Here is a 24,217-nt window from a genome sequence, read left to right on the forward strand (position 1 = left end):
CTTTAAATTAATGTTTAGTATGTTGAGTGCTATTTTGAACCAATTTGCAATTGTTTTTCATTTTTTATTATTTGTAGTTTATTATTTAGCTTTTTACTTAGCAACTCTCCAGTTTGGAATTTTAGCAGCTATATTTTGCTAGGGTCCAAATTACCCTAGCAACCAGGCAGTGGTTAAAATGTAAAACTGAAAAATGAATAGGAGTTGGTCTGAACACAAAGATAAGTACTAAAAAGTAACAATAACAACAGAATTGTTGCCTCAAAGAGTAATCATTTTTTGGATTTTGGGATCAGTGACCTCCTTTTGAAAGCTGGCCATTGTATAACATACTACAAGTTAGCTTAATGGTGAATGACCCCTTTAAGCTGCAGAAAAAACATTTAACTGAATATACTGAACACATATACTAATAAATCAAGCATGGAAACACAAAGTAGTTAAACTGTAAAATCATTTTTTTAAAAAAATGTACCCTTGATATGGGATAATTGCGTGTTATAATTAACAAGGAGCACATTTTGATGCAAGTACCATTAAGTAACACAACCGACTGCAGGGGAAGTTTGGGGACTGCACTTGCCGCTGTACATGAGCCCTTCAATTTACTGAATTTTTTTCCAGGTCATAAAACCAATTTATTTCCCCCTTTACACCCTCATTAGAACAAAACTGAATTGTTCTTTACAGACTGTATGCTATAAACCTTAGGGAACATGAAACATTAAGTTTCTCATTGACAAGGGCCATAGTCCAAAAACAATATTTTTCTGCCAACTCCTTTGCCTAATTTTAAATTCTCTATGTTGCATTATTTTGTGATGCCGTTTTTTTTAATTGGTGACTGTACAAGTGAACTTCCATATAATTGTGTATTTATGTATATCTGAGCAAACAACACCACATTTACTTGCATACCAGCATTTGCATTTCATTAATGTGCTTTATCTTTTTTCTTGTGCCAATATCGACCCAGGAACATCTAACACATTCCATTGGACAAACTTGAAACAAATGCTTTAGAGCTTGATGGGAAAACCGAACACATGATTTCATCATAAATTCCTATAGCCTTTGTATACTGTAATGAGAAGTGAGTTTGCAGATTTAAGTGAATAGCCAAGCTACCCCATTTATGGGGCAAATATAAATGAATTACATTTTGCTGAGAGAGGCAAAAAAATTAAGGTTTCACTGAATCAAAGATACGTATAAAAGTGCAAAGCAGATATACCTCATCAGGAAGTAGGTTTCCCTTCTTATTCTTGTTTGCCTCTTAAGGTGTAAAGGTTACATTACAACCCTCTTATGCAGTGACAAACTGAGCCTAAGAGAGCCTGACATTAAAGGCCCACTCTTACAATACTGACAGTGCTAAATGTAATTTAGGCATCATATAGGACTATGGTGAAAATAAGAAGGGGCTGATGAATTGTTTTTGCACAGGGCACGTGAGATCCTTTGGCAGGCTAATCAACTTAACATTAAAGAAAGGAAACTTTGCATTAGACTCACTATGTCTCGATATGACAAAGGAAGAGCAGTTGCAGGGCCTTTTTAAGAGGAGAATGTTGCCTAATTACTAGAGAAGATTGGGGTTTAATAACAATTTAAAGGAGAAGGAAAGGCTAAGTCACTTGGGGGTGCCAAAATGTTAGGCACCCCCAAGTGACTTTAATCGCCTACCTTGTACCCTGGGCTGCACCAGTCAGAAAACTGCACCAGCCCGGGGTACCTGTAGCGAGTGCTTCCTTCTTCCGCGTTTCTTCTGCGGTGAAATCCCTGGGCTGGCGCATGCACAGTAGAGTGAAAAGCTGACTTTGTTGTTAAAGTTCGGCTTTTCACTCTACTGCGCATACGCAGTGTGCCAACACGGGAGAATGAAGTGCTCGCAGCTACCCCGGGTTGGTGCTGTTCGGTCTTAACATGGGCCCCAGCCCAGGATACAAGGTAAGTAATTAAAGTCAATTGGGGTGCCTAACATTTTTGCACCCCCAAGTGACTTAGGCTTTCCTTCTCCTTTAAAGAATCTAGTGTTAACTTGAGAATCTCATTCATCAATACTTGCAGTAGTTTTGTAAACAAGCCTTACAGTGTATCTTCCTGAATTGGCATCATTTTTTATACTGAAAAAAGCAGCAAATTTACTTTCAATTTCTCACTGCCTACTGCATGAGCTTTGAACAGTGTACTAAGCAAACATCTAACTGGTGGCTGTTTAACTGCACTGGTGCAACTTAACACATACAGTGGAGGAAATAATTATTTGACCCCTCACTGATTTTGTAAGTTTGTCCAATGACAAAGAAATGAAAAGTCTCAGAACAGTATCATTTCAATGGTAGGTTTATTTTAACAGTGGCAGATAGCACATCAAAAGGAAAATCGAAAAAATAACTTTAAATAAAAGATAGCAACTGATTTGCATTTCATTGAGTGAAATAAGTTTTTGAACCCTCTAACAAAAAAAGACTTAATACTTAGTGGAAAAACCCTTGTTTGCAAGCACAGAGGTCAAACGTTTCTTGTAATTGATGACCAAGTTTGCGAACATTTTAGGAGGAATGTTGGTCCACTCCTCTTTGCAGATCATCTCTAAATCCCTAAGGTTTCGAGGCTGTCTCTGTGCAACTCTGAGCTTGAGCTCCCTCCATAGGTTTTCTATTGGATTAAGGTCCGGAGACTGACTAGGCCACTCCATGACCTTTATGTGCTTCTTCTTGAGCCACTCCTTTGTTGCCTTTGCTGTATGTTTTGGGTCATTGTCGTGCTGGAACACCCATCCACGACCCATTTTCAGTTTCCTGGCAGAGAGAAGGAGGTTGTCGTTCAGGATTTCACGATACATGGCTCCGTCCATTTTCCCGTTAATGCGAATAAGTTGTCCTGTGCCCTTAGCAGAAAAACACCCCCGAAGCAAAATGTTTCCACCCCCATGCTTGACGGTGGGGACGGTGTTTTGGGGGTCATAGGCAGCATTTTTCTTCCTCCAAACACAGCGAGTTGAGTTAATGCCAAAGAGCTATTTTGGTCTCATCAGACCACAGCACCTTCTCCCAGTCACTCACAGAATCATTCAGGTGTTCATTGGCAAACTTCAGACGGGCCTGCACATGTGCCTTCTTGAGCAGGGGGACCTTGCGAGCCCTGCAGGATTTTAATCCATTGCGGTGTAATGTGTTTCCAATGGTTTTCTTGGTGACTGTGGTCCCTGCTAGTTTGAGGTCATTAACTAACTCCTCCCGTGTAGTTCTAGGATGCTTTTTCACCTTTCTCAGAATCATTGACACCCCACGAGGTGAGATCTTGCGTGGAGCCCCAGAGCGAGGTCGATTGATGGTCATTTTGTGCTCCTTCCATTTTCGAACAATCGCACCAACAGTTGTCACCTTCTCTCCCAGCTTCTTGCTAATGGTTTTGTAGCCCATTCCAGCCTTGTGCAGGTCTACAATTTTGTCTCTGACATCCTTGGACAGCTCTTTGGTCTTTCCCATGTTGGAGAGGTTGGAGTCTGCTTGATTGATTGATTCTGTGGACAGGTGTCTTTTATACAGGTGACTAGTTAAGACAGGTGTCCTTAATAAGGTTGACTAATTGAGTAGAAGTGTCTAACCACTCTGTGCGAGCCAGAACTCTTAATGGTTGGTAGGGGTTCAAAAACTTATTTCACTCAATGAAATGCAAATCAGTTGCTATCTTTTATTTAAAGTTATTTTTTCGATTTTCCTTTTGATGTGCTATCTGCCACTGTTAAAATAAACCTACCATTGAAATGATACTGTTCTGAGACTTTTCATTTCTTTGTCATTGGACAAACTTACAAAATCAGTGAGGGGTCAAATAATTATTTCCTCCACTGTATATCCATAAATCAGCCCTATAAAATAAAGTCTTTTACACAGTATGCATCTGTACATATAACCTCATGTTATCTTTGTTTTAAGTAAGACTGGCACTTTCACTAGTCTGAGCTGAGCCTAAATCAGAACCAATAAATATTTAAAAAGAGTATAACACATTTGCAATTTATTAGCAACCAAGCTATATATCAGCAGAATGAAAGGGCTATTATGGTAATATCAGTGGCTTTCACTTACCACGATAATGCTTTCATGCTCCTGAGTGGTTAGATTAATATTCTGCAAGAATAAATCATAACTTGTTATCTCCAATATTTCAAACATAACAACAAAACTCAAACATTAATAAACAAAAAAACATCCAAATTGCACTAACATCAGCTTTGCTTTACAGTTATATGGTCTACACCATCTTCTGATGATATGCAACATACACATAAAACATGTCTGTGTTTTAAACAGATTAGTGGTATGAGTAATTTGGATCACAGGCTCAGAGATGAGGATGCCAATTTTTGTCCAGCTAATATGTTTGGACTAAAGGTGCAGCATACAATGGTCCAATTGGACCTGACGGAATAGTTTGAACAAAACCATTAGTGTAAACTTTACTGTGACAAGTCAGAATAAGACATATTCACATCCAAACTCATTCCATTTAAAGAATACTAATTTTGATCACTTTTGCATTACAACTTTTAGCTTAAAAAGGAGAAGGAAAGGTAAAAACTAAGTAAGCTTTATTAAAAAGGTCTGTGTAAATACATCCATAATCACTCACAGAAAGCTGCACTGAGTTCTTTATCAAAAGAAACACTGGATTTTTTTGTCTCCTTTTTTGTAAATATGTTCTTAGGGTATCTGACTTCCTCTCTCAGAAAAATCCTTCATTCCAGGGGTCAGAGTCTGCAGTTCTGTCCTCTCTCCCCTCCCCTACTCCCCCCTCCCATAAGAATTCATAAAACTCACTCCACCCACCCACAGGAATGTGTGATCTGAGCTATAATGGCTAAGCTGCGAGCAGGAAGCTATGACCAAGCTAAAATGGCAGCTGCAATCTTAAGACAGAAAGCTTCTAGGGCTGTTTACTCAGGTATGGTAATGCTTTCTGCAGAATATAGCATTCTAGGTGGCACTAATGTGGTGACTCTATTGGCAGTAGAATGCTAAAATGACTTTCCTTCTTCTCTAAAAGATCCTGAAAGTTCTACACAGGTCCAGACTGAAAATCAAAATAGGTCGGGAATGTCAGGTATACAGATGCCTAAATAATCCTCCACAATAGTAGATGTAGATGTTTATCTTTAGCAACCCATCCAGCATTTTCCAAAATCTACAGCTCACTAGTCTGGGCCTGGCCTTCAAAGGAGCTTTGCAAGTTATTAGCATCACTAGTGTTAACTGTCACCCAATCCAAAAAGAAAATGTTGCTCACCTCTGAGAGTAATTTAGAGATAATTTCTAGTGGAGCCTGATGAATAGAGTCATCCTGAAGTGGCGAGCTAAGTGCCATATCCACCAGTGTCCTTATCTCTTTTAGCACCACTTCCCAGCGATTTGGGTTGCTCAGCACTTTTTTGTACTTATAAATCTTTTTCTGAAAGACAAGAATTTTCATTTAACATTCCATATCAATGTGTTCCTTAAAGGTATTCAGAAATCTAAGCAATGCATTACATTTTTTTTTTACATATATACAGTCATGGCCAAAATTGTTGGCACCCCAGAAATTTTTCCAGAAAATCAAGTATTTCTCACAGAAATGTATTGCAGTAACACATGTTTTGCTATACACATGTTTATTCCCTTTGTGTGTATTGGAACAGAACAAAAAAGGGAGGAAAAAAAGCAAATTGGACATAATGTCACACAAAACTCCAAAAATGGGCTGGACAAAATTATTGGCACCCTTAACTTAATATTTGGTTGCACACCCTTTGGAAAAAATAACTGAAATCAGTCGCTTCCTATAACCATCAATAAGCTTCTTACACCTCTCACCGGGAATTTTGGACCACTCTTCCTTTGCAAACTGCTCCAGGTCTCACTTTTCCAGCATCCGGACTATCCTGCGTTGCAACCTTTCATCAATTTTTCTCTTCCGCCCATGCCCAGGAAGATTAGCTACAGTGCCATGGGTTGGACTTGGAGATGGACTTGTAACCTTGAGATTGTTGAAATTTTTCCACAATTCTGGTTCTCAAGTCCTCAGACAGTTCTTTTCTCCTCTTTCTGTTGTCCATGCTTAGTGTGGCACACACAGACACACAATGCAAAGACTAAGTGAACTTCTCTCCTTTTTATATGCTTTCAGGTGTGATTTTTATATTGCCCACACCTGTTACTTGCCCCAGGTGAGTTTAAGGCTGATGCCAGACGTGGCGTAGGGCTGATATTTTTGGCAAGCGGAAAAGCGCTTGGCGAAAATACAGCCCTACGCCTGCTATTTGTGCCTGCACCCGAATGAATGAGATACGCTCGGGTGCAGGCACATGTAGCTGATATACGCATAAAAACACGAGACTTTGCATTATCTTGCGTTTTCATGCGTATATAGGCTACATGTGCCTGCACCCGAGCGTATCTCATTCATTCGGGTGCAGGCACAAGTAGCAGGCGTAGGGCTGTATTTTCGCCAAGCGTTTTCCGCTTGCCAAAAATATCAGTATCAGTATATATATATATATATATACATACACACACACACACACAGGTATAGGACCCATTATCCAGCTTTCTGGATAATGGGTTTCCAGATAAGGGATCTGATATCTGTGTATATATGTATTTATATATATCTATATATATATATATATATCTATATATATATATATATCTATATATATATATATATATATAAAGACCAGCACTCCCTAAATAATGCGATTCTTCTTTACACATTGTGCAGAAGTCAATACAAATCCAAAGTCTGTCTGTACAATGCATAAAGAATTACATTACATAGGAACTGCTGGTCCTAAAGTCATTATCTTGTGAATATTAATTTCAATAATTGTGTCCATGTTTTTATTGAACATTGATCAGAAACATTTAATTATTTGTGTGGTATTAGTTTAAGCAGACTGTGATTGTCTATTGTTGTGACGTAGATGAAGATCAGATCACATTTTATGACCAATTTGTGCAGAAATCCATATAATTCCAAAGGGTTCACTACTTTTTCTTGCAACTGTATATATATATACAAAAGTCAATATTTAAGTTGACACTCATGTATTACGGTGAAAACTTGCCTGGGTGCAGTACATTTTGTATTCAAACATGCACAGAAGAAATCTGCACTCATAGGGCTTATGAATCCAACAGGTAATTTGTTTGAGTACAAAACCTTTGTTTCTGCTGGGTTCCTAGCCTTAGACCAGGGATTCCCGACCTTTCTTACTTGTGAGCCACAGCCAAATGTAAAAAGACTTGGAGAGTAACACAAGCATCATAACAGTTTATGGAGGTGCCAAATAAGGGCTAAGATTGGCTATTAGGTAGCCTCTATGCACACTTACAGGAGCTTTATTTGCCACCAAGTCAGGAATTCAAAAATAACTACCTGCTATGGGGGAACTGAGAGCAACATCCAAGGGGTTGGTGGAAAACATGTTGCTCACGAGCCACTGGTGCCTTAGACAGAGACTTAAGGTTTTGTTCTCAAAAAAATGACCTGTTGGATTCTTAAATCCTGTGAGTGGGGATTTCTCTCCTGTAGTTTTCATATATATTTAAAAATGGTGGCACTAAGCATAAGGGAATGGACAGAATGCAGTTTGATGTCTCAAAGCAGTACAAAAAACAGACACATTAATCTGCTTTGATAACTGTGGCAATTCGTTAACACTTTCCTGATTGTGTGCAAAAAATGCAAAACGAATTGCCACAGTTATCAAAGCAGATTAATGTGTCTGTTTTTTGTACTGCTTTGAGACATCAATTATATCATTATATTTTTTGAGTTAACACTTTCCTGAATGTGTGCAAAAAATGTTTAACTCAAAAAATATAATGGGAATCCCCCAGGATTACCCAATTTGATATTTTATACATTTGGCCCTTAATTTTATGGGATGCATTTATGCAAATACACACAGAAAGTCATCATTTTATTGCTTCAATTTGTATTCTAACAACTGTGCCAACAATCTTATTAGTATAATCTAACAGTTATCAGAGCTAAAAGATACCATGTTGCCCTTGTTTATAAGCACACACAGAATAATGTGCCGATGATCGCTGACAAAATAACATACTTTCCTCTTTTCCTATTGTTTGTGTTGATTGCAGGATTTAGTAGAATAAATCCTATACCTGTACATAAATTATCAATTAACATGTGCCATATATTTCATATAAATGCTAATGCTATAAATTATGCAACAAGAACATCAGTTCAAGAGAGAGCATGGGTATGAAGAGAACCAAACTTTGTCATGAGATCATGATGTAACCTGTAACTGCATTTAACATTGTTCAAAACTAAAAACCTATGCAGGTGCAACAAAAATCTGCCTCCAGACAAATTACAATGTAATTGAAGATGCAGGCTTAGATGACATTGACTTACTTACGTCAATGTCCTACAGAATGCTGCAGCCTTTGTAGATATGTCTGTGCTCCAGGCAACAACCGGTGTATATATTACCCAATTAATGCCTGCGGGAAAAGGCACCAAGATTTCTTAGGACTAAAATTTCTACCTTTGGGGCAGTGTCTGGCAGAATTGTGTAACATTCATTTGTGACATACTGCATTGCTACACATTTACAGTATGTTATACCTAGGCCCCTTTTCTTTATACTATGCCCCTTCCCTTTTGGTTCCAGAGATCTTGGCCACTGGCCCCACACTTCCTGGTTATAGTGTGGCAGTAGCCGATTGCTGAGAGTAACAGTACTACACATTTACATTTTGCTATTTCCCCATACCAAATTGCCAAAAGGTTTTTTCCAGGTATATAATGTATTTACATGTAACCAATATGAACATTTCAATTTTTCAAGATACAATGCAGTTTGGCCCTGGTTATTCAAGCAATGGCCCAATACTGACACATAATACACATTAGCATTTTTGATAATGCTTTATGTTTGCTCTTCTCAGTCCACACCCAGTCTTAAAAGAGCAGAGTGACACCACACAGAGAAGCTTATTTACCACATTAAATAATGGTTCTACATGGGAGTGCCATCACTTGTGCAACATTCTCTGTCGCAATGCATGTGCTGTAGGCCTGCAAAGAGTGAAAGCTGGCAGCCCAGTCAAGAAGGGGGTTACTGTAGAAAATAGGATTATCGTGCAAAATCAATATTTCACAAAAAAATAGTAAATGTGGATTTCAAGTGTAAACAACCACACTCATAACCACATAAACTAAATGAAAGGGGCTCAAGCTAGGATTATGGTTTCTGGTACTTAAACGTCTGTGGGTTTGTGCATTTTCATTGTACTGATAGTATTTTACATTAATAACACATACTATTGTTACTGATTATTTGTGTTCATTGTGGCACCAGGCTGGTGTTGGTAAATATAATAAATATCCTAGCAACCCAGGGATTCCTAAACAATGGAAAATCCTGTACTGCTTAGGGCTCTGGCACACGGGGAGATTAGTCGCCTGCGACTAATCTCCCCGTGTGCCAGAGCCCTTATAGAAATTCACTATCTTAAGGCATCTGTTAATCACCAATCTTTAGGCAAATAACTCCAGGGGACAATAGTGTTCTATTACTTATTAGGAGAGGAATGTGCTAGTCTTAAAAATTGCTCACAATTCCTTGGCTTGTGTCAAAGAAATGTGTTGATTAAAATGGCTTTGCAAGCGTCACTGGCCGAAGTGTATTTGCTGACACACAAGTCATGTGTAAAAGAACGCATTTCTTGAAAGCTTTTTTGTTCATTTTCGGTATTCATGCAGTCCTGCCCTAGCAAGTTCATTATATAGTATCCTGTTACTATTCAAATCTCCAACTACTGATAATGCTGTGGCCTCTTGTATTCTTTAGAAATATGGCATAATTAATATTTACTGATGAGAAGCAGTCCAAAAGCTTCAGTGAATGAGTTTGTTAGAGCAGCTATTTGATATGCATCACTAAGTATTTTGGCAGGGGACAGTTTACCAGTTGGCCTTCACTAGGGAAAGATAATCAGTCAGAACATTTGCCCCTCGCTCTAAACAAAAGGACAAGAAGAGTACAAGGGCTTAGTGCTGCCCTGATTTTATGCACGTATGCACACAGATATTCCAGGGAGAGTGGGAGAGGTAATTTAATGAAATGTGTACAGTGTTTGTTGCTATGCTGCAAGAATACTGCAGTACATACAGAATACATGTACTGGGTAAAAACTGGGATTTACAACAGCAACTGTATCACTTGCCCAGTTTCTAAAGTGATGCCAAATTGATCAGGTAAAATCCCTAATAGTGTGAGTTCAAAGCATAAATTAAAGGAGGACTCCAGCTTCCATACCAAAATTTGTTAAAAAGCCCCACACAACACAGAAACATCTAAAAAATACCTCCCAAAGTTTTAAAAACAGAAAGAGGGACAAAAAAAAATGCGGCACACAGCACCCATTTTTTGCAACCACACCCCCTAAATACCACTCCCATTTGACTACATTTGGCAGGTCATTTAAAGTTTGAACACATTTCTGGGGGTTTTGGGGTCCTGTCTTATGTGTTATTACAGTTTTGCTGAAAAAGGTGAAATTGCCCTTTAAGCTGTAAGTCTCAGCTCAGATTTCTACCTTTCTGGGCTCTCTACCAAAAGCCCACTGATTTAATTAAGGCTGATGGCACACATGGCGTAGGGCTGATTTTTTCGGCAAGCGGAAAAACGCTTGCCGAAAATTCAGCCCTACGCCTGCTACTTGTGCCTGCACCCGAATGAATAAGATACGCTCGGGTGCAGGCACATGTAGCCGACATACGCATGAAAACGCGAGAGAATGCAAAGTCTCGCGTTTTCATGCGTATATCGGCTACATGTGCCTGCACCCGAGCGTATCCCATTCATTCGGGTGCAGGCACAAGTAGGAGGCGTAGGGCTGAATTTTCGGCAAGCATTTATCCGCTTGCCAAAAATTTCAGCCCTACGCCTCGTGTGGCATTAGCCTAAAAGCGAGAAACAATGTTTCTAAGTGCAGGTGACGCTTGTTAAGATTTCTGGGCTCTCTCTCTGCCAAAAGCTACTTTTAAATAAATTTGTATCTTTTTAGCTTCAGTGCAGGAGATCAAAGGGAAATGAAGGACTTTTCAGTAAGAATCCGGGACTGTGCGTTGAACGGTCAAAATAGGGACTGTCCCACTAAAATCGGGACAGTTGGGAGGTATGCCCCAATATATCACCGTTATATGTTCCTTCAAAAAGTATAAATGAATACCTTTTTAATACACTGAAATCCAGCTGCAAAACAGTCCTTCTCTTTCTGCATCATTTGAAATCCTGGCAAGGAAGGAGGGCCAAAAACATTGAAGAGGGAAAGGAGAAGGGCCTAAAACAACTTCTCCACATAACCCACAATGCATTGCAATGTGATGTTTCTTTCCTTATTGACATCCTGTGTGCAGGGAATTGTGGAGGATGCAGGCTGAGAACAGATGACTACTAATTCCTATAGCTGCACTGACAGGCACAGCTTCGGCCTGAATGCAGCTACACAGGGTGAAGGTTGGCCCAAAAATTTGTAAGCAGGCATTTTTTAAGGCTGAACTCCTTAGTGCTCCTCTCGATGTAGCTGCACTCACACCGAAGCTGTGTCTGTCGGTGCAGCTACAGGAACCTGATTACACTGGATCCACTTCGCTCCATCTGATGAAAAACTGCAAGTGTAGAGAAGCATTTGATACGCCATGTGTGCCCTTGCCTTTATAGATAGGAATCGTACATTATGCAGTGGATTTATCTGTGTACTGTTAATCTAATTAACCGCCTTCTCCTCCTCCCCAGATTTTTCTAAATTAAAACAAAATGCAGAGCGCCATGTCAGACAAGACATTTTCTCAGTTGGCGTATCTAAGCTAGGGAAGAAAACAGTGATCCGCTTCCGCCCTGACAACACTGTGCTCTGACTAACATAGAATTGGCTTGTTAGTGCACAGACAGGGTGGAATTATACACAGAAAATATGCTTTTTCTTGCATTGTCTGTACACTTACAGGCTGGCACTGTGCCTGTCAGCTTCTTCTTCCCTGGTAGATAAAGCAGGCAGAGAAAGCACTTTGTCTGACATGGCCCAAATCATAAGTTCAGAACTTATCCTATTCATAGAACTCAGGAGTATAGTGACTCTTTTAATGCTATATCAACAGACCACATAAAACCCTTGAAGGGCCACATATGGCCAAAGATTGGGATATATGCATTAAGTATTTAAAATAAATATTTTGGGTTAAGACACATGGAGCTACTAGTAGCAGCTACTTCATGTGGCTACTAAAATAGACAATGCTGATCATTTACTGATAATTGTTTCTACGTGCATTTTAGCAGAGGCAGCTCTCAGTATTGTCTATGGCAGGATATTTTCTGGCATTTAGTAGCCGTGCAAAAGTAGCTGCTACTATGAGCTCAGTGTGTCTTCACCCTTAGGGCTGTGATACACGGGGAGATAAGTCACCCGTGACAAATCTCCCTTGTCGAAGACGACTAATCTCCCCGAAATGCCATCCCACTGGCGAAAATGTAAATCGGCGGTGGGATGGCATACGCAACGCCAAGATTCGGGAAATCGCGGTGCCGCCTTATGCCATCCCACCGCTGATTTACATTTTCGCCAGTGGGATGGCATTTTGGGGAGATTAGTCGCCTGTGACAAGGCAAATTTGTCGTGGGCGACTAATCTCCCCCGTGTGCCACAGCCCTAAGTCCTGCTTTAACAATTTTCCTAATCAGTGTCAATGTTTGTTATAATTTCTTTCCTGGCTGCTACTGTAGGCGTTGCTTAGGTGCTTACAAGCATGTCCTGACATCATTAGAGATGTGGCCATCTTAACCAGCCACTAATGGAGAACTTCAGGCAATGCAGCAGCAGGAAGAAATCGCCAAGTTTGTATTGTAGCCCCTACACACAAATACCATAAAACTATACCAGCAAACTTATTCCCCTGTACCTAACACAATTCAGCAGCAACATTTTAGAGTGCAGCTGTTGTTTAAAACATGGAGTTTGTAAGAAATGTATGCGCTTGCAGTTTATGATGGAGCTGCATAAAAAAGCACAGGCCGTGCCTTGCCGCTTCCTTCCCATGAGTAAGGCATACATATTGTAACTGCTGTTATTTAGATGGATGACTTGCAAATGTTCACCGGTGTCAATGATCAGGGTTCATGAGGAAAAGCTATTACATGAACATGTTTACTTCAAAAATTCCCATGATGAAAACCAGGTATAGTAGTGAACACAAAAGGCCCTTAAACTAAAGGAAAAGTAGGATTATGCTTCCACTGGGGAATCAATGAATATGTGAGCTTTAAAGAATTTGCAGTAAAACAAACAGTGCAATGGAGATCCCAGAAGAATGACTGCTATTTTCATAATTTGTTTCACCGAGGCCCCTGAAAGCTCCTTCCTTTTTTTCCCCTAACAATGGAGTGCTGACGCAAATCAGCTCAGCCGATGGATAACCCCAGCACATACATATAGATCAGACACAGCATTTTTCCCCAGTTTGGATACTGCAGAGGAGTTAAACAGGGGTTACAGTTGACCTGCCCTGATAAATGGCCATTCATCACTTTTATAGTTAGGCAATTTCAGTTTTATTTTTAAAGCCATGTGTAGACTGCAGTTTGTAGTAACCAAAAGACCATGACTGGCATACACTAAAGGGCCTGCAAAATATTGTCATTCATTGGCTGCAGTAATGATATATTACTGCTCACAATGTCTCTCCTTGGCAGGGTAAAATGTTAACTTGTCCTATAGTTTGTATACATTAGGCTACAGTTTGCTATGTATTGCTTGGTGCATTGAACTCTACAAACTCTTTGGTATTCAGAAGTTTTTAATACCAAATAACAGTTTTTGTGTTTAAAGTAATGCGCTACAACAGGTTCTGAGACTAAATTAAATACTAAGTACTGTGTGATAAGTATAAGAGCAGCAGGACTAAGCATATACAGTATTTGGAGTAATATCTTTTAATATTACTTTATGGGTACAGGATGTATTTATAAATAAAGCTGTTTAACCTTCACCGCTGCCCTGGTGTCCGATTGAGTGCGTGCCAAATGGTGCTTTGATTTGGTGTTTCTCCTTGTGCTGCAGGATAAGGAGCAGTGAGTGACCTGACTCTTTTAAAGGAGACATATCCTATAAATATTAAGAATGTACCAGTGAATTATACTCCTCTAGAAATGGAAGGATTGTGCTTAAAAAAAGTTGTATTTCAGACTGATTTATTGAGAAATTCCACCAAAACTCCACTAGTCCCGCCCATCAGTTCCACTTCCTGCTGGCTGAACTGGGGAGCAGGCGGCCCTCCGTACACTGCACTATAAGATAGGAACCAATCAGCAGCTAGGCTGACCTGATAGGGAACTGAAGCCTGTCTTTGCTTGTGGGAGTGCAGGGCTGTGATTGGCTCTCACCCTCCTACTGTGCTTCTGACAGGGACCATTAGGACACGCCCACTCTTCATTTCAAACTCGGACAGAGAAGTGGTAGGATCTATAGGGAGCTCCAATAAAGGGGCCATTGTTACAGAGAGGATTATTATTTAGCACAAAGTGAAACCAGCACCTTATCTTATTCATAATTGCCTACAAAATTAGGGTTTTCCCCATTTATCCTAAATGTCCCCTTTAAAGATTTTTTTTTAAGGTTTTCCGAGTTGTGTGGCTAATGGAATGGAGTTAACATTTCTAGTGAAAGGCTTGGGGCATGGCACCCAAGCCCTCTATTTAATCTGGTGTGGTTGTCTCCATATTTATAAACTGCTTAAAATTGTAACTGGTAGCCAACACGTTCCTTTATACTGTATACATGAAAAGGCTGTTTTAACCTAAGATAGGGTGGGAGCCTCCTTTTGGTATAGTTATGGGTACCGTGAGCCACATTAGGATCTATCAGTACCGGTAACCCTTAGGCAAACTCAGGCCACTTCAAAGGGTTTTTGTAACTTCTGAGGACCTATCCTCAGAAGAATACTAAATTTAAATATCATTGGCACTCTTTACTAGAGCCTAGGTTCTTATTCCTCACTATCCTGAATACCTGTTTCTTCTAAGTGGACCACCATATTGGATCTAGCCCACACATTTAATAATCTTCACAGGGGATTCTCCTTCCCTAGGATTTCAGATTCACTTCTTCTCCACCACCAAAAGTGGGGAATCAAAAGATTACCACGTACTCCTCCCTCAGTAAAGAACTAAACCCTAAAACCAAGTATTGGTAAAAATGCCACATTTCATATACTTAACTTACTGCACCACTTATGATTCAGATCTTGAAAAATTCTGCACATGAAGCCACCATCTTGAATCCTGTTAGGAATGCAGTGATTCTCAGGCCCAAAGTGGGTTAAAAATTTGCCCTGGCATTTTCAAAGGCACAGAGGTCCATACAGCAAACCCCCAGCCCACTAAATGGTGACTGTCTGAGGAGTCTTACAGTAGCCCCTTTGGCATTTGCCAGAATCCACATATTGCCAGTCTGGGCTGGTGATACTCACACATTCAATTTGGTCTGGGAAGCAGTTGAGCTAAATGTAGGAGTTGTCACAACTGATCCAACAAAACGTGTCATAAAAGCTGATGCTATGGGGCTGATTATCAAATTCTGATGCAAATTGCGCTGGTTTTTAAGTTGCCATGTAATAAGAATTTGAATGACAGCCTTGACTATATGCCTTTTATATTCTATATATACAGTATATTGCACGTAGTACAAATCCTGCTGTGCCACAGAGCTTCTTATTCATAGCGTTGTGCTAAATCATCATGAAAGTTAACTGAAATGATAACATTGGATTGGGATTCTACTGCTGTGAAACATCAGCTTTATAGTCTTTTTAAAAGAATAAATCACTTGCAGCTGCCTGTACTATTCAAGCTATTGTAATTACAGAACCAAGGCGACAGACCAGGCCTTAATCAGTGTAACTGAACCTGTATTCTGCAACTGCAGAAAAAACGTACCAGGTCCAAGTGTGATTACAGCTGTACATTGCATGCTCAAATTAACTATGATCTTAATTAGTCCAGTCTACAAGGGGAAGGAGTGTTCGTAATTGTGGAACATTAAGTGATACACAAGGAATACATGTCAAATGCAATCGGAAATTAGAGCTATAAAAGGGGTTAAAAGTTTGATAGCTGCTGAGACCAAATACAGATTCACACAAGCAGCACAGCTTGCTTCTGTTGGGAAACAATTAATGCATAGATGTGATAAGACAGTTTAGCAAATCTGACTATACTGTCCATCCGCCTTGGCATGTATGTGACCTCTGGGGTCAATTGCGACAGTCTGTCCAGAGTGAAAAATGTTGCTGCCCTTGCCCCTTCCTAGCCAAAGCATGGTGCATCAGGATGAGGTAGTAAGAGCAGCCGCATGATAGGAAATAATATTTGGCTATAAGCATTGATAGGAAACTCACACAATATCTATCCATTTAGCACAAAGGGCAATAGTTCTATAACCCAGTAGTCGACCCCTGTATGGCCACCTTTAAATATTTTAAGGGGTAGAAAGCTTCTAAATGTACTTTGAAGTATTTTAAACAGTCTCAATTTAAATGTAAAATTATTTGGGACATAAGTGCCTGTCTGCTTTCTAATTCTGTCCCTTTTTTAACTTTCTGTTGCATTGGTAGTTATGCCATCAGAATCAAACTCAGTACCCTGATGCTGCAAGTCAGCAATGCAAGTCAATGATGCAATTGCTCTGAGCCACTCTCTGATGTCAGTAGGGGACTTGCAATACCTGCCGACCCACCCAACAAAAGGAGACAAGCACCAATATAGCTAATGCCCTACACAGAACCATTAAAGCTATGTTACATCTGCACATTTTGCATATTACAAATTTCTTATATGTTTGTAACAACCCATAAGTCTGTAGCCTACAGACATTATTAGCCACTGACAGGACTCTCGGATGGCAAATGGTATCTCGTCCTGTCACTAAGCAGACCTTTCAACCCCAGACAAACTGCAGGTCATGCTAGAATGGCAGCAACATTTTTTCCAACTAGCCAGAAGTGACATCAGTATGCATGTACTTGCTACCAGAAGTGGTGTCACACGCATGTGCAATTGATATGGCATTTTGGGAGTTGGAGGAAAAATCTGGTAATTCCTGGAAAATTGGGGGGGTGACAGCTCTGACTAAGCAATACAGTAAGTTATAGAGAAACACTAATTACCTAATACACAGAACTGTTACCAGTTTTTTGCATTTCTGTGTTTGTACTGCAGTGACCATTATCTACATCTAGAATTTGACACAACAAATATCCAGGCTGCTCAGAGAAAACTGACTTGGAAAGCATGGAGGATTGTCCTTTCATGTGAAAAACAACACACTGGCAATGCTAATACTGATCTGAAGAGAATATAGAGAGCATTTGAGTTACCATAGAAACTAGAGACAGGGTTGTTTTTCAGTGAAGAGTCATTTGGAGGTCTCTAGATAAGATGCAATATTAGACTGGGTGGGGGGGTTAAGAGAAAATTGTTATGGCAGGTGGGGTTACCACCAGTATTTTACGCCTCTGCCAGTAAAAAACTATATTTGATGCAATATTTATTAATAGGGAAGAAATAAAAAGGCAGCCTGTATTTCCCAAAATATGTGGCAACACAAAAGATGATGAGGTAACAGTTATTTTAGATTTTTATAAGCAAAAAATATATATTGTGAAGCTTCTGTTTTTGCACAGGTATGGGATTCTTTATCCGAAACCTGTTATCCATAAATCGCTAAATTAAGTGTGCCATCTCCCTAACACTCCATTTTAATCAAATAATTAAATTTTTTAAAAATGATGTCCTTCTTCTCTGTAATAATAAAACAGTGCCTTGTACTTTTTTTTTTATCTTTTTTTATTGTAACTAAGATATTATTGGAGGCAAACCAATCCTACTGGTATAATTTAATGATTAACAGATTTTTGAGTGAGTTAAGGCATGGAGATCCAAATTATGTAAAGATCCCTTATCTGGAGAATCCCAGGTCCCAAGCATTATGGATAACTGGTCCCATACCTGTATCGGGTGGAAGCAGGTAGCCTCACTTGAAGAGGAACTGTTTAATACTTAAAAACTTAAATGCGGAAATAAATCTGCTTTGCAAATAATCTTTATTAACTTTAGAGCCTTTATTATATTTAACCTTTTGTTAGTGAGATTTTTCCCACCTGCAACTAATACATTCTGGCTGTGAGACCCTGACAGACTGTACCTGGACTAAATGGCTGATACCAGCAATTTGCAGTACATTATTACATTACTGGGTGTTGTGTACGGCACCAAAATGTTGTGTATAGTGTAGATGTAGTATATTACAAATATACTGGATATTCCAAGATTTACCACAACCAGGTAAAAGGAAACAACCACGGTTCTTTTCCAGAGATGAAGCTAATTTATTTCGATTATCCAGCCCAGAGACAGCAAATGATACAGAGTTCCTTTTAAATATGCCCACAGGATCTGTTCTATAGGGATCAGCCTTCAGGACTTCTCCCTAACCTAACTCATAGAAATTATCAATCCAGCTCCCTGGTTATACTGTTTCTATCCCATTGACCAAAATGGGGAATGGTTCTGATTGGCTCACAACAAGTTTAAACGTGTATCTTAATCTAACCAACTAATTTCTTTAGATGTTTCTTTACCAATAACAACTGTATAAACAATTCCACTTTGAAATACAAAAGACCCCTCCTACAGATTGTTTTTCGGGGTCTCCTGCTGTTAGATCACCTTGGACATTAGCATATAAGTTAGGAATAATAGATACCAAGATAAGCATCCTGTATAGACCTAACTTATTTTGCATTTGATTAGAAGTGATTCTTTGAAGTAGGTAAAACTAGTATCTGGGTCATAAAATTACAGATAAACGTCTACTACTTGACTTGGAGTCTCTGATAATACTTTGAAGTAGTCAGGAACTACCAAGAATGTGTAAATTAATTATACAGCCCTTGTATTCAAATCCTGTGTGCAATATGTCTGCCCCCAACACCTTTGTTTATCCCCATACATATTGCTACACTGGGTTGCTCACAGTAAGAAATAAAAATAGGGTGGAGGAAGTTAAATAATAATACAGATTAAACTGTAGAAAAGGAATGTACTTGTATGTTTATAGAAATTACAGTCTCTCTTTTAACATCAGGTGAATAAGTAAAAAATCAGTACACAATGGTTTGTATACAGTTAGGAACTACCAGCTTGAATGGGATAGTGAAAAGTGCAAAAGAAACTAGGACATTTTTCTGCTAGGAGGTAAGGAGTCAATAAATCAGTTAATTTGGCTATACAGGTAAAAGCTCATGGAAACATTAATTATTTCTTAGTTTTCCATAGTTAGCTTGTGTGTGGCAAGCAAAAATTTTAAAGAGGTGTTTGCACACCTTTTGTTGTTTTTCTTATCGGACTTCACAGTTGATATAAGGTTTCCAGCCTGTCCACTTTATAGGTGCAACCACTAATTAAGTACTCATTGCAACAGGTGCAAAGTGAAGGATCTGTTCAGTCCCTGAGCAGTTGACAATGGCACAATGAGCAATTTTGAAAACTTTAAGCGCCAATTTTTTGGTGGACAAATAAAAAAAGGCAACACTGAAAGCAACAGCCTGCCACCCCTAGAATGTTTTTCCAGGAAACCACCTGACAAGCACTTACACATACCTATATGTGGGGATGGCTTTGGGTGGTTTGGCATTTTTGGGCTACATAGTGCTCAAGGCACCCAAATTTGGCCCATGTGCCACTGCCCTAAAAAGCAATGACAAACAGAAAAAAAGACAATAGAGAAGTTGCATATTTTAACAGGAAAAGGGTAGCTGGAGAGAAAAAGGGAAAACACAAACAAAATCTTTCATGGGAAAATAAACATCTAAAAAAGCTATTTGTACATTTAAGGGCAAATGCAAACTAGATGGATTCACTACTTTCCTCTGCTGGCATTTTTTTTGGATGCAGAAGAAAGCGGACCCACTCTTATGTGCACACCCCAGTAGCTCCATTAACAGACCCGGCATCAGCCTATGTGGGGCTATGTGGAGCAAATATCGGCACAAAAACGCAAGCGTATGGATTTTTGCCCCGATATCCTCTCTGTGTAGCTCCACACAGGTTGATGCCGGGCCAGTCAATGGAGCTGTGGGATGTGTGTGCGATGGTATACTTCCCAACATTTTGAAAACGGAAAGAGGGAAAAAAATAAATGCTGTGCGCAGTGCGGCAAATTTTTGGACCACACCTAATTTTTGGAACCACACCCCCTAAATACCACTCCCATTTGACTAAATTTGGCAGGTTATTTAAAGTTTGAACACATTTCTCTGTTTTTTGAGGTCCTGTTTTATGTGTAATTACAGTTTTGCTGAAAAGGTGAAATTGCCCTTTAAAGAATAAGTAAACCTTTTTTTTTTTTTTTTTTTTTTAGTAAAATTACTCTAAACAGCCTCCAGAATTACTTACCTTTGTCCCAGCATTCTCTCTGACCTGGTTCCTCAGTAAGAACGTGTTTTTTCTCTTTGCTTCCTTGTGCAGAGTGAAGCCCGCCCCCACTTCCTGTTCTGGTCTCTCATCAAAAAAAAAAAAAACCCTGCTAATGCACAGACTGGCTCCTGCTGCCTCCAGGCATGCGCAGAAGGCTCTCCACTCCGACAAGGTTGTCGAATTGAAGAGAGAACTGAACAGGGAGTAGGGGCGGGGCTTCACTCTGCACAAGGAAGCAAAGAGAAAGAACACCTTCTGACTGAGGAACCAGGTCAGAGAGAATGCTGGGACAAACGTAGGTAATTCTGGAGGCTGTTTAGAGTAATTTTACTGATAGAAAAAAAAAGGTTTACTTATTCTTTAAGCTGCAAGTCTCAGTTCCCCCAAGAGACCTGTTTAGCTTATTAGTTACAATTGTATCATTTTACTTTTCTGTGCTCTCTGCCAAAGGCTTCTTATTTATTTACAAGTGAGAAACAATGTTTCTAAGTGCAGGTGACGCTCGTTAAGATTTCTGGGCTCTGTGCCAAAAGATACTTTTGATTAAATTTGTATCTTTTTTAGTTTCAGTGCAGGAGATCAAAAGGAAATGATGGACTTTTCTGTAAAAATCCGGGACTGCGGGTTAAGCTGTCAAAAGAGGGACTGTCCCACGAAAATCAGGACAGTTGGAAGGTATGCGATGGGGATGTGTGCATAAGAGCAGACCCACCTTTCTCCACGTCTATAAAAAAAAAAAAGCATGCGAAGGCAAGTGGTAAATACACTGAGGGGCCCATTTATCAAAGCACAATTGCCTCCGAATACAAAAATTTTTTATTTTTTCATACCTTGCGTATTTTCGCCCATTTTTTGCGCTAATTTGTGCGACTTTTTGGTACTGTGCGTCAAAAAATTACGCAACAAAATCGTATTGTCGCAACGAGTACGAAAGTTTCTGATTCATTCAAGCTTCGGTATTGTGACTTTCCTTTGGCCAGGTTGGAGCTGCAGAGTGCCATTGAGTCCTATGGGAGCTTCCAAAAACATGCACAGAAGGAATCAAAGTCAGAAAGGTTTTCCTGACGTTTACGACTGTTCTGATACAAAAATTTAGTGACTTTCGGATCGCCAATATGATATGGGGGGAATTCTCGCCAGTGTTTATCTATGCTTGTGGACAGAGAGGCATAGCTTGAGGAAATATAGGGGTCAGAACGACTGTCTGAAAGGTGAACAGGAAAGGATATGAATAGAAGATAAATGATAAAAATATTAGTGCCAATGAAAATCTAGCTTCTGGGAATATTCATTCTGACTGATGCCAGCTATCAGTTGGCATTTTAAGTTTCATTTTGGAGAGAAGCGAAACAGAAAGGCAAATGGATCAAACCACAAAAAAATGTCTCCAAATATCATGGCCTATGTTACACTAAAGTTTATATTTAAAGTAAATGCTGCCTTAATTTTAACTCCAAAAATAAGTGTGCTGCTCAGCAAAAGTCTATTTTAAATCAGCAACTTAGCCTTATAAGACGAGGAAAATATATCCCTTTTTATTAATGCTCAATATGTACATACACACAATTCATCTACATAGACCTTAATATTTATACCAGCTTAAGCCAAGCTGATCCCTGTCGTTTGCCTACCAGAAATGAGGCCTGTGTGATTAAATACAAACATTGCTTGAACTAAACAGACTGACGTCAGTTGTATATCTGCAGACTGGCTACGCAGCATTAAATTGGTACTAAAATGGTCAAAGTGCATAGCTACTGCTTTATTTGCATTATAACAGCAGAGTGTTTATAGGTAGAGAGAAAGGAGGGATTATTCTTCCAGCCATTAAATAAACCTCCAAGACTTGTCTAGAGCCTCCAAGTCATATGGCTAGAAGGTAAACCACTCCATTTGTGAAAACTCTAGTCGGGGAAATTGAAAAAAATTGCACTTCCTGAAACCTTCTTTATAAAATATGCCATTGTGTTAATAGTGTGAAACCAGAGTTTATATTCTATATGCAAAGCTGAAATTAACAGGTGGGAAGATGGAGCAGCAGGCTCCTACAAAAATAGTCCCATCATAAAACCTGAAAATACCAAGTAAGGAATCAACAATATAGTATATAAATTTAGATGCATTATGCTTCCCTGCAGATTGTTTATGTTTCCAAATAGCTCAATCCCTGCACTACAGATTATAGTTTATGTATATATTGTCATTTCTATTTTATTTCTAAAACCTTCGGCAGCATAGGCAAATTATAATTTACAGCTCCAGGCCTGGGAGGCCCTCATCCAGCCCTGCCTCTATATTGCACAAGGTCCCAAGATCAATGAATTGCCACTCTGTCCCCAAACAGAACAGTGAGCAGACAATTTTACAATGTGTTTTTAAAAACACAGTGACGTCTGTGCCTGGCCTCTTGGAATGCAGAAATTGCCTGTAATAGCAGCATAGAGGTGCAAAGGTTCATTAGACTGTTGATAACACCCATTTCAAAAGAAATTTATATAATTAAACTGCTATATTATACTTAGCTTTCGTAACTTCTCTGCCCCCTTATGGTCTATAGTTTCCTGTTTGTTTAAAGCCTGCTTTGAAAAATGTGTCTGTAATTTCCAGTAAGCCGTTGCTATACAGTGGTGCATTGTTTTTGGATTGTGTTACCCATCTAAAAAGATATGATTAATATTGTTAAAGTTAAAGCCAACCTGTGACTAAGGCCAATAATACTTTGCATTTTGAGTACTATTATTCTATTGCCAAAGAGTCAACATTTTCTAATTTCATTGCACTCTGTAACAATGAACACAGTTCTGCAGAAGTCTGACTATAAACAGTTAAGTACAGGTATAGGACCTGTTATCCAGAATGCTCGGGACCAAGGGTATTCTGGATAAGGGATCTTTTCATAATTTGGATCTCCATACCTAAAGTCTACTAAAAAATCAATAAACATTAATTAAACCCAATAGGATTGTTTTGCATCCAAAAAGGATTGTTTATATCTTAGTTGGGATCAATTACAAGGTACTGTTTTATTATTACAGAGAAAAATTATTTTGAATGTTAAAACTGATTTACTTTGATTAAAATGGAGTCTATGGGAGATGGGCTTTCTGTAATTCGAAGCTTTCTGGATAACCAGTTTCCGGATAAGAGATCCCATGCCTATAATACTGTGCTTGTGTACCTTGTTATATACACATAAATGTAATAATTTAGAGCATCCTGTCTTGCAATTGTTCAAAATGAAGGGGAAGGAAAGAGCCTTACTAACTGTGTTTACAATATATATTTATAGAGAAAGGTCCAAATATGTAACTGAAACGTTGATCTTGCACATTAAAGAATGAATTTGATTTTTTCATCAAGTCCTGTGCAGTGCTGAGTCTTTTGATGCCTACACCATTTAATTCCTTACCCAGCACCCATGCATTTATTTTTGTTTTTTGGAGTGTACCCTCCTTCTATTATGACATATATATATATATATATTATAAACTTCATGGCCCACAGAGTTAGGACACATAAGCCTGTTGCTGGGTGCAAGGTGCAGAGCACAGGGCAAAAAACATGATGCACCAGTGTCATGTGTTCCTCAGCTTACAGGTTCTGAATCATGTGCAAGCTAGAGACATTCCAGAATACACCGATGTGCTGCCCACCTTTATG

At 39.2% G+C, this 24,217-nt stretch overlaps 1 protein-coding gene across 2 annotated transcripts in view; it reads right to left on the minus strand.

Annotated features, from left to right (window-relative positions):
- The window catches only part of cmip (c-Maf inducing protein), a 124,002-nt gene that overhangs the window by 40,436 nt on the left and 59,349 nt on the right, over positions 1-24,217 (minus strand). For both annotated transcript variants that reach the window (XM_004913537.4, XM_002938136.4), the window contains exons 4-5: positions 5,296-5,457; positions 4,098-4,139 (exon numbers count right to left, since the gene is read on the minus strand). In XM_004913537.4, coding sequence (XP_004913594.1) covers positions 4,098-4,139; positions 5,296-5,457 — 204 coding nt within the window. The remainder of the gene's footprint in view (positions 1-4,097; positions 4,140-5,295; positions 5,458-24,217) is intronic.

This window comes from Xenopus tropicalis, chromosome 4 (genome assembly GCF_000004195.4).
Source record: "Xenopus tropicalis strain Nigerian chromosome 4, UCB_Xtro_10.0, whole genome shotgun sequence".
NCBI classification, from domain to species: Eukaryota; Metazoa; Chordata; class Amphibia; order Anura; family Pipidae; genus Xenopus; species Xenopus tropicalis.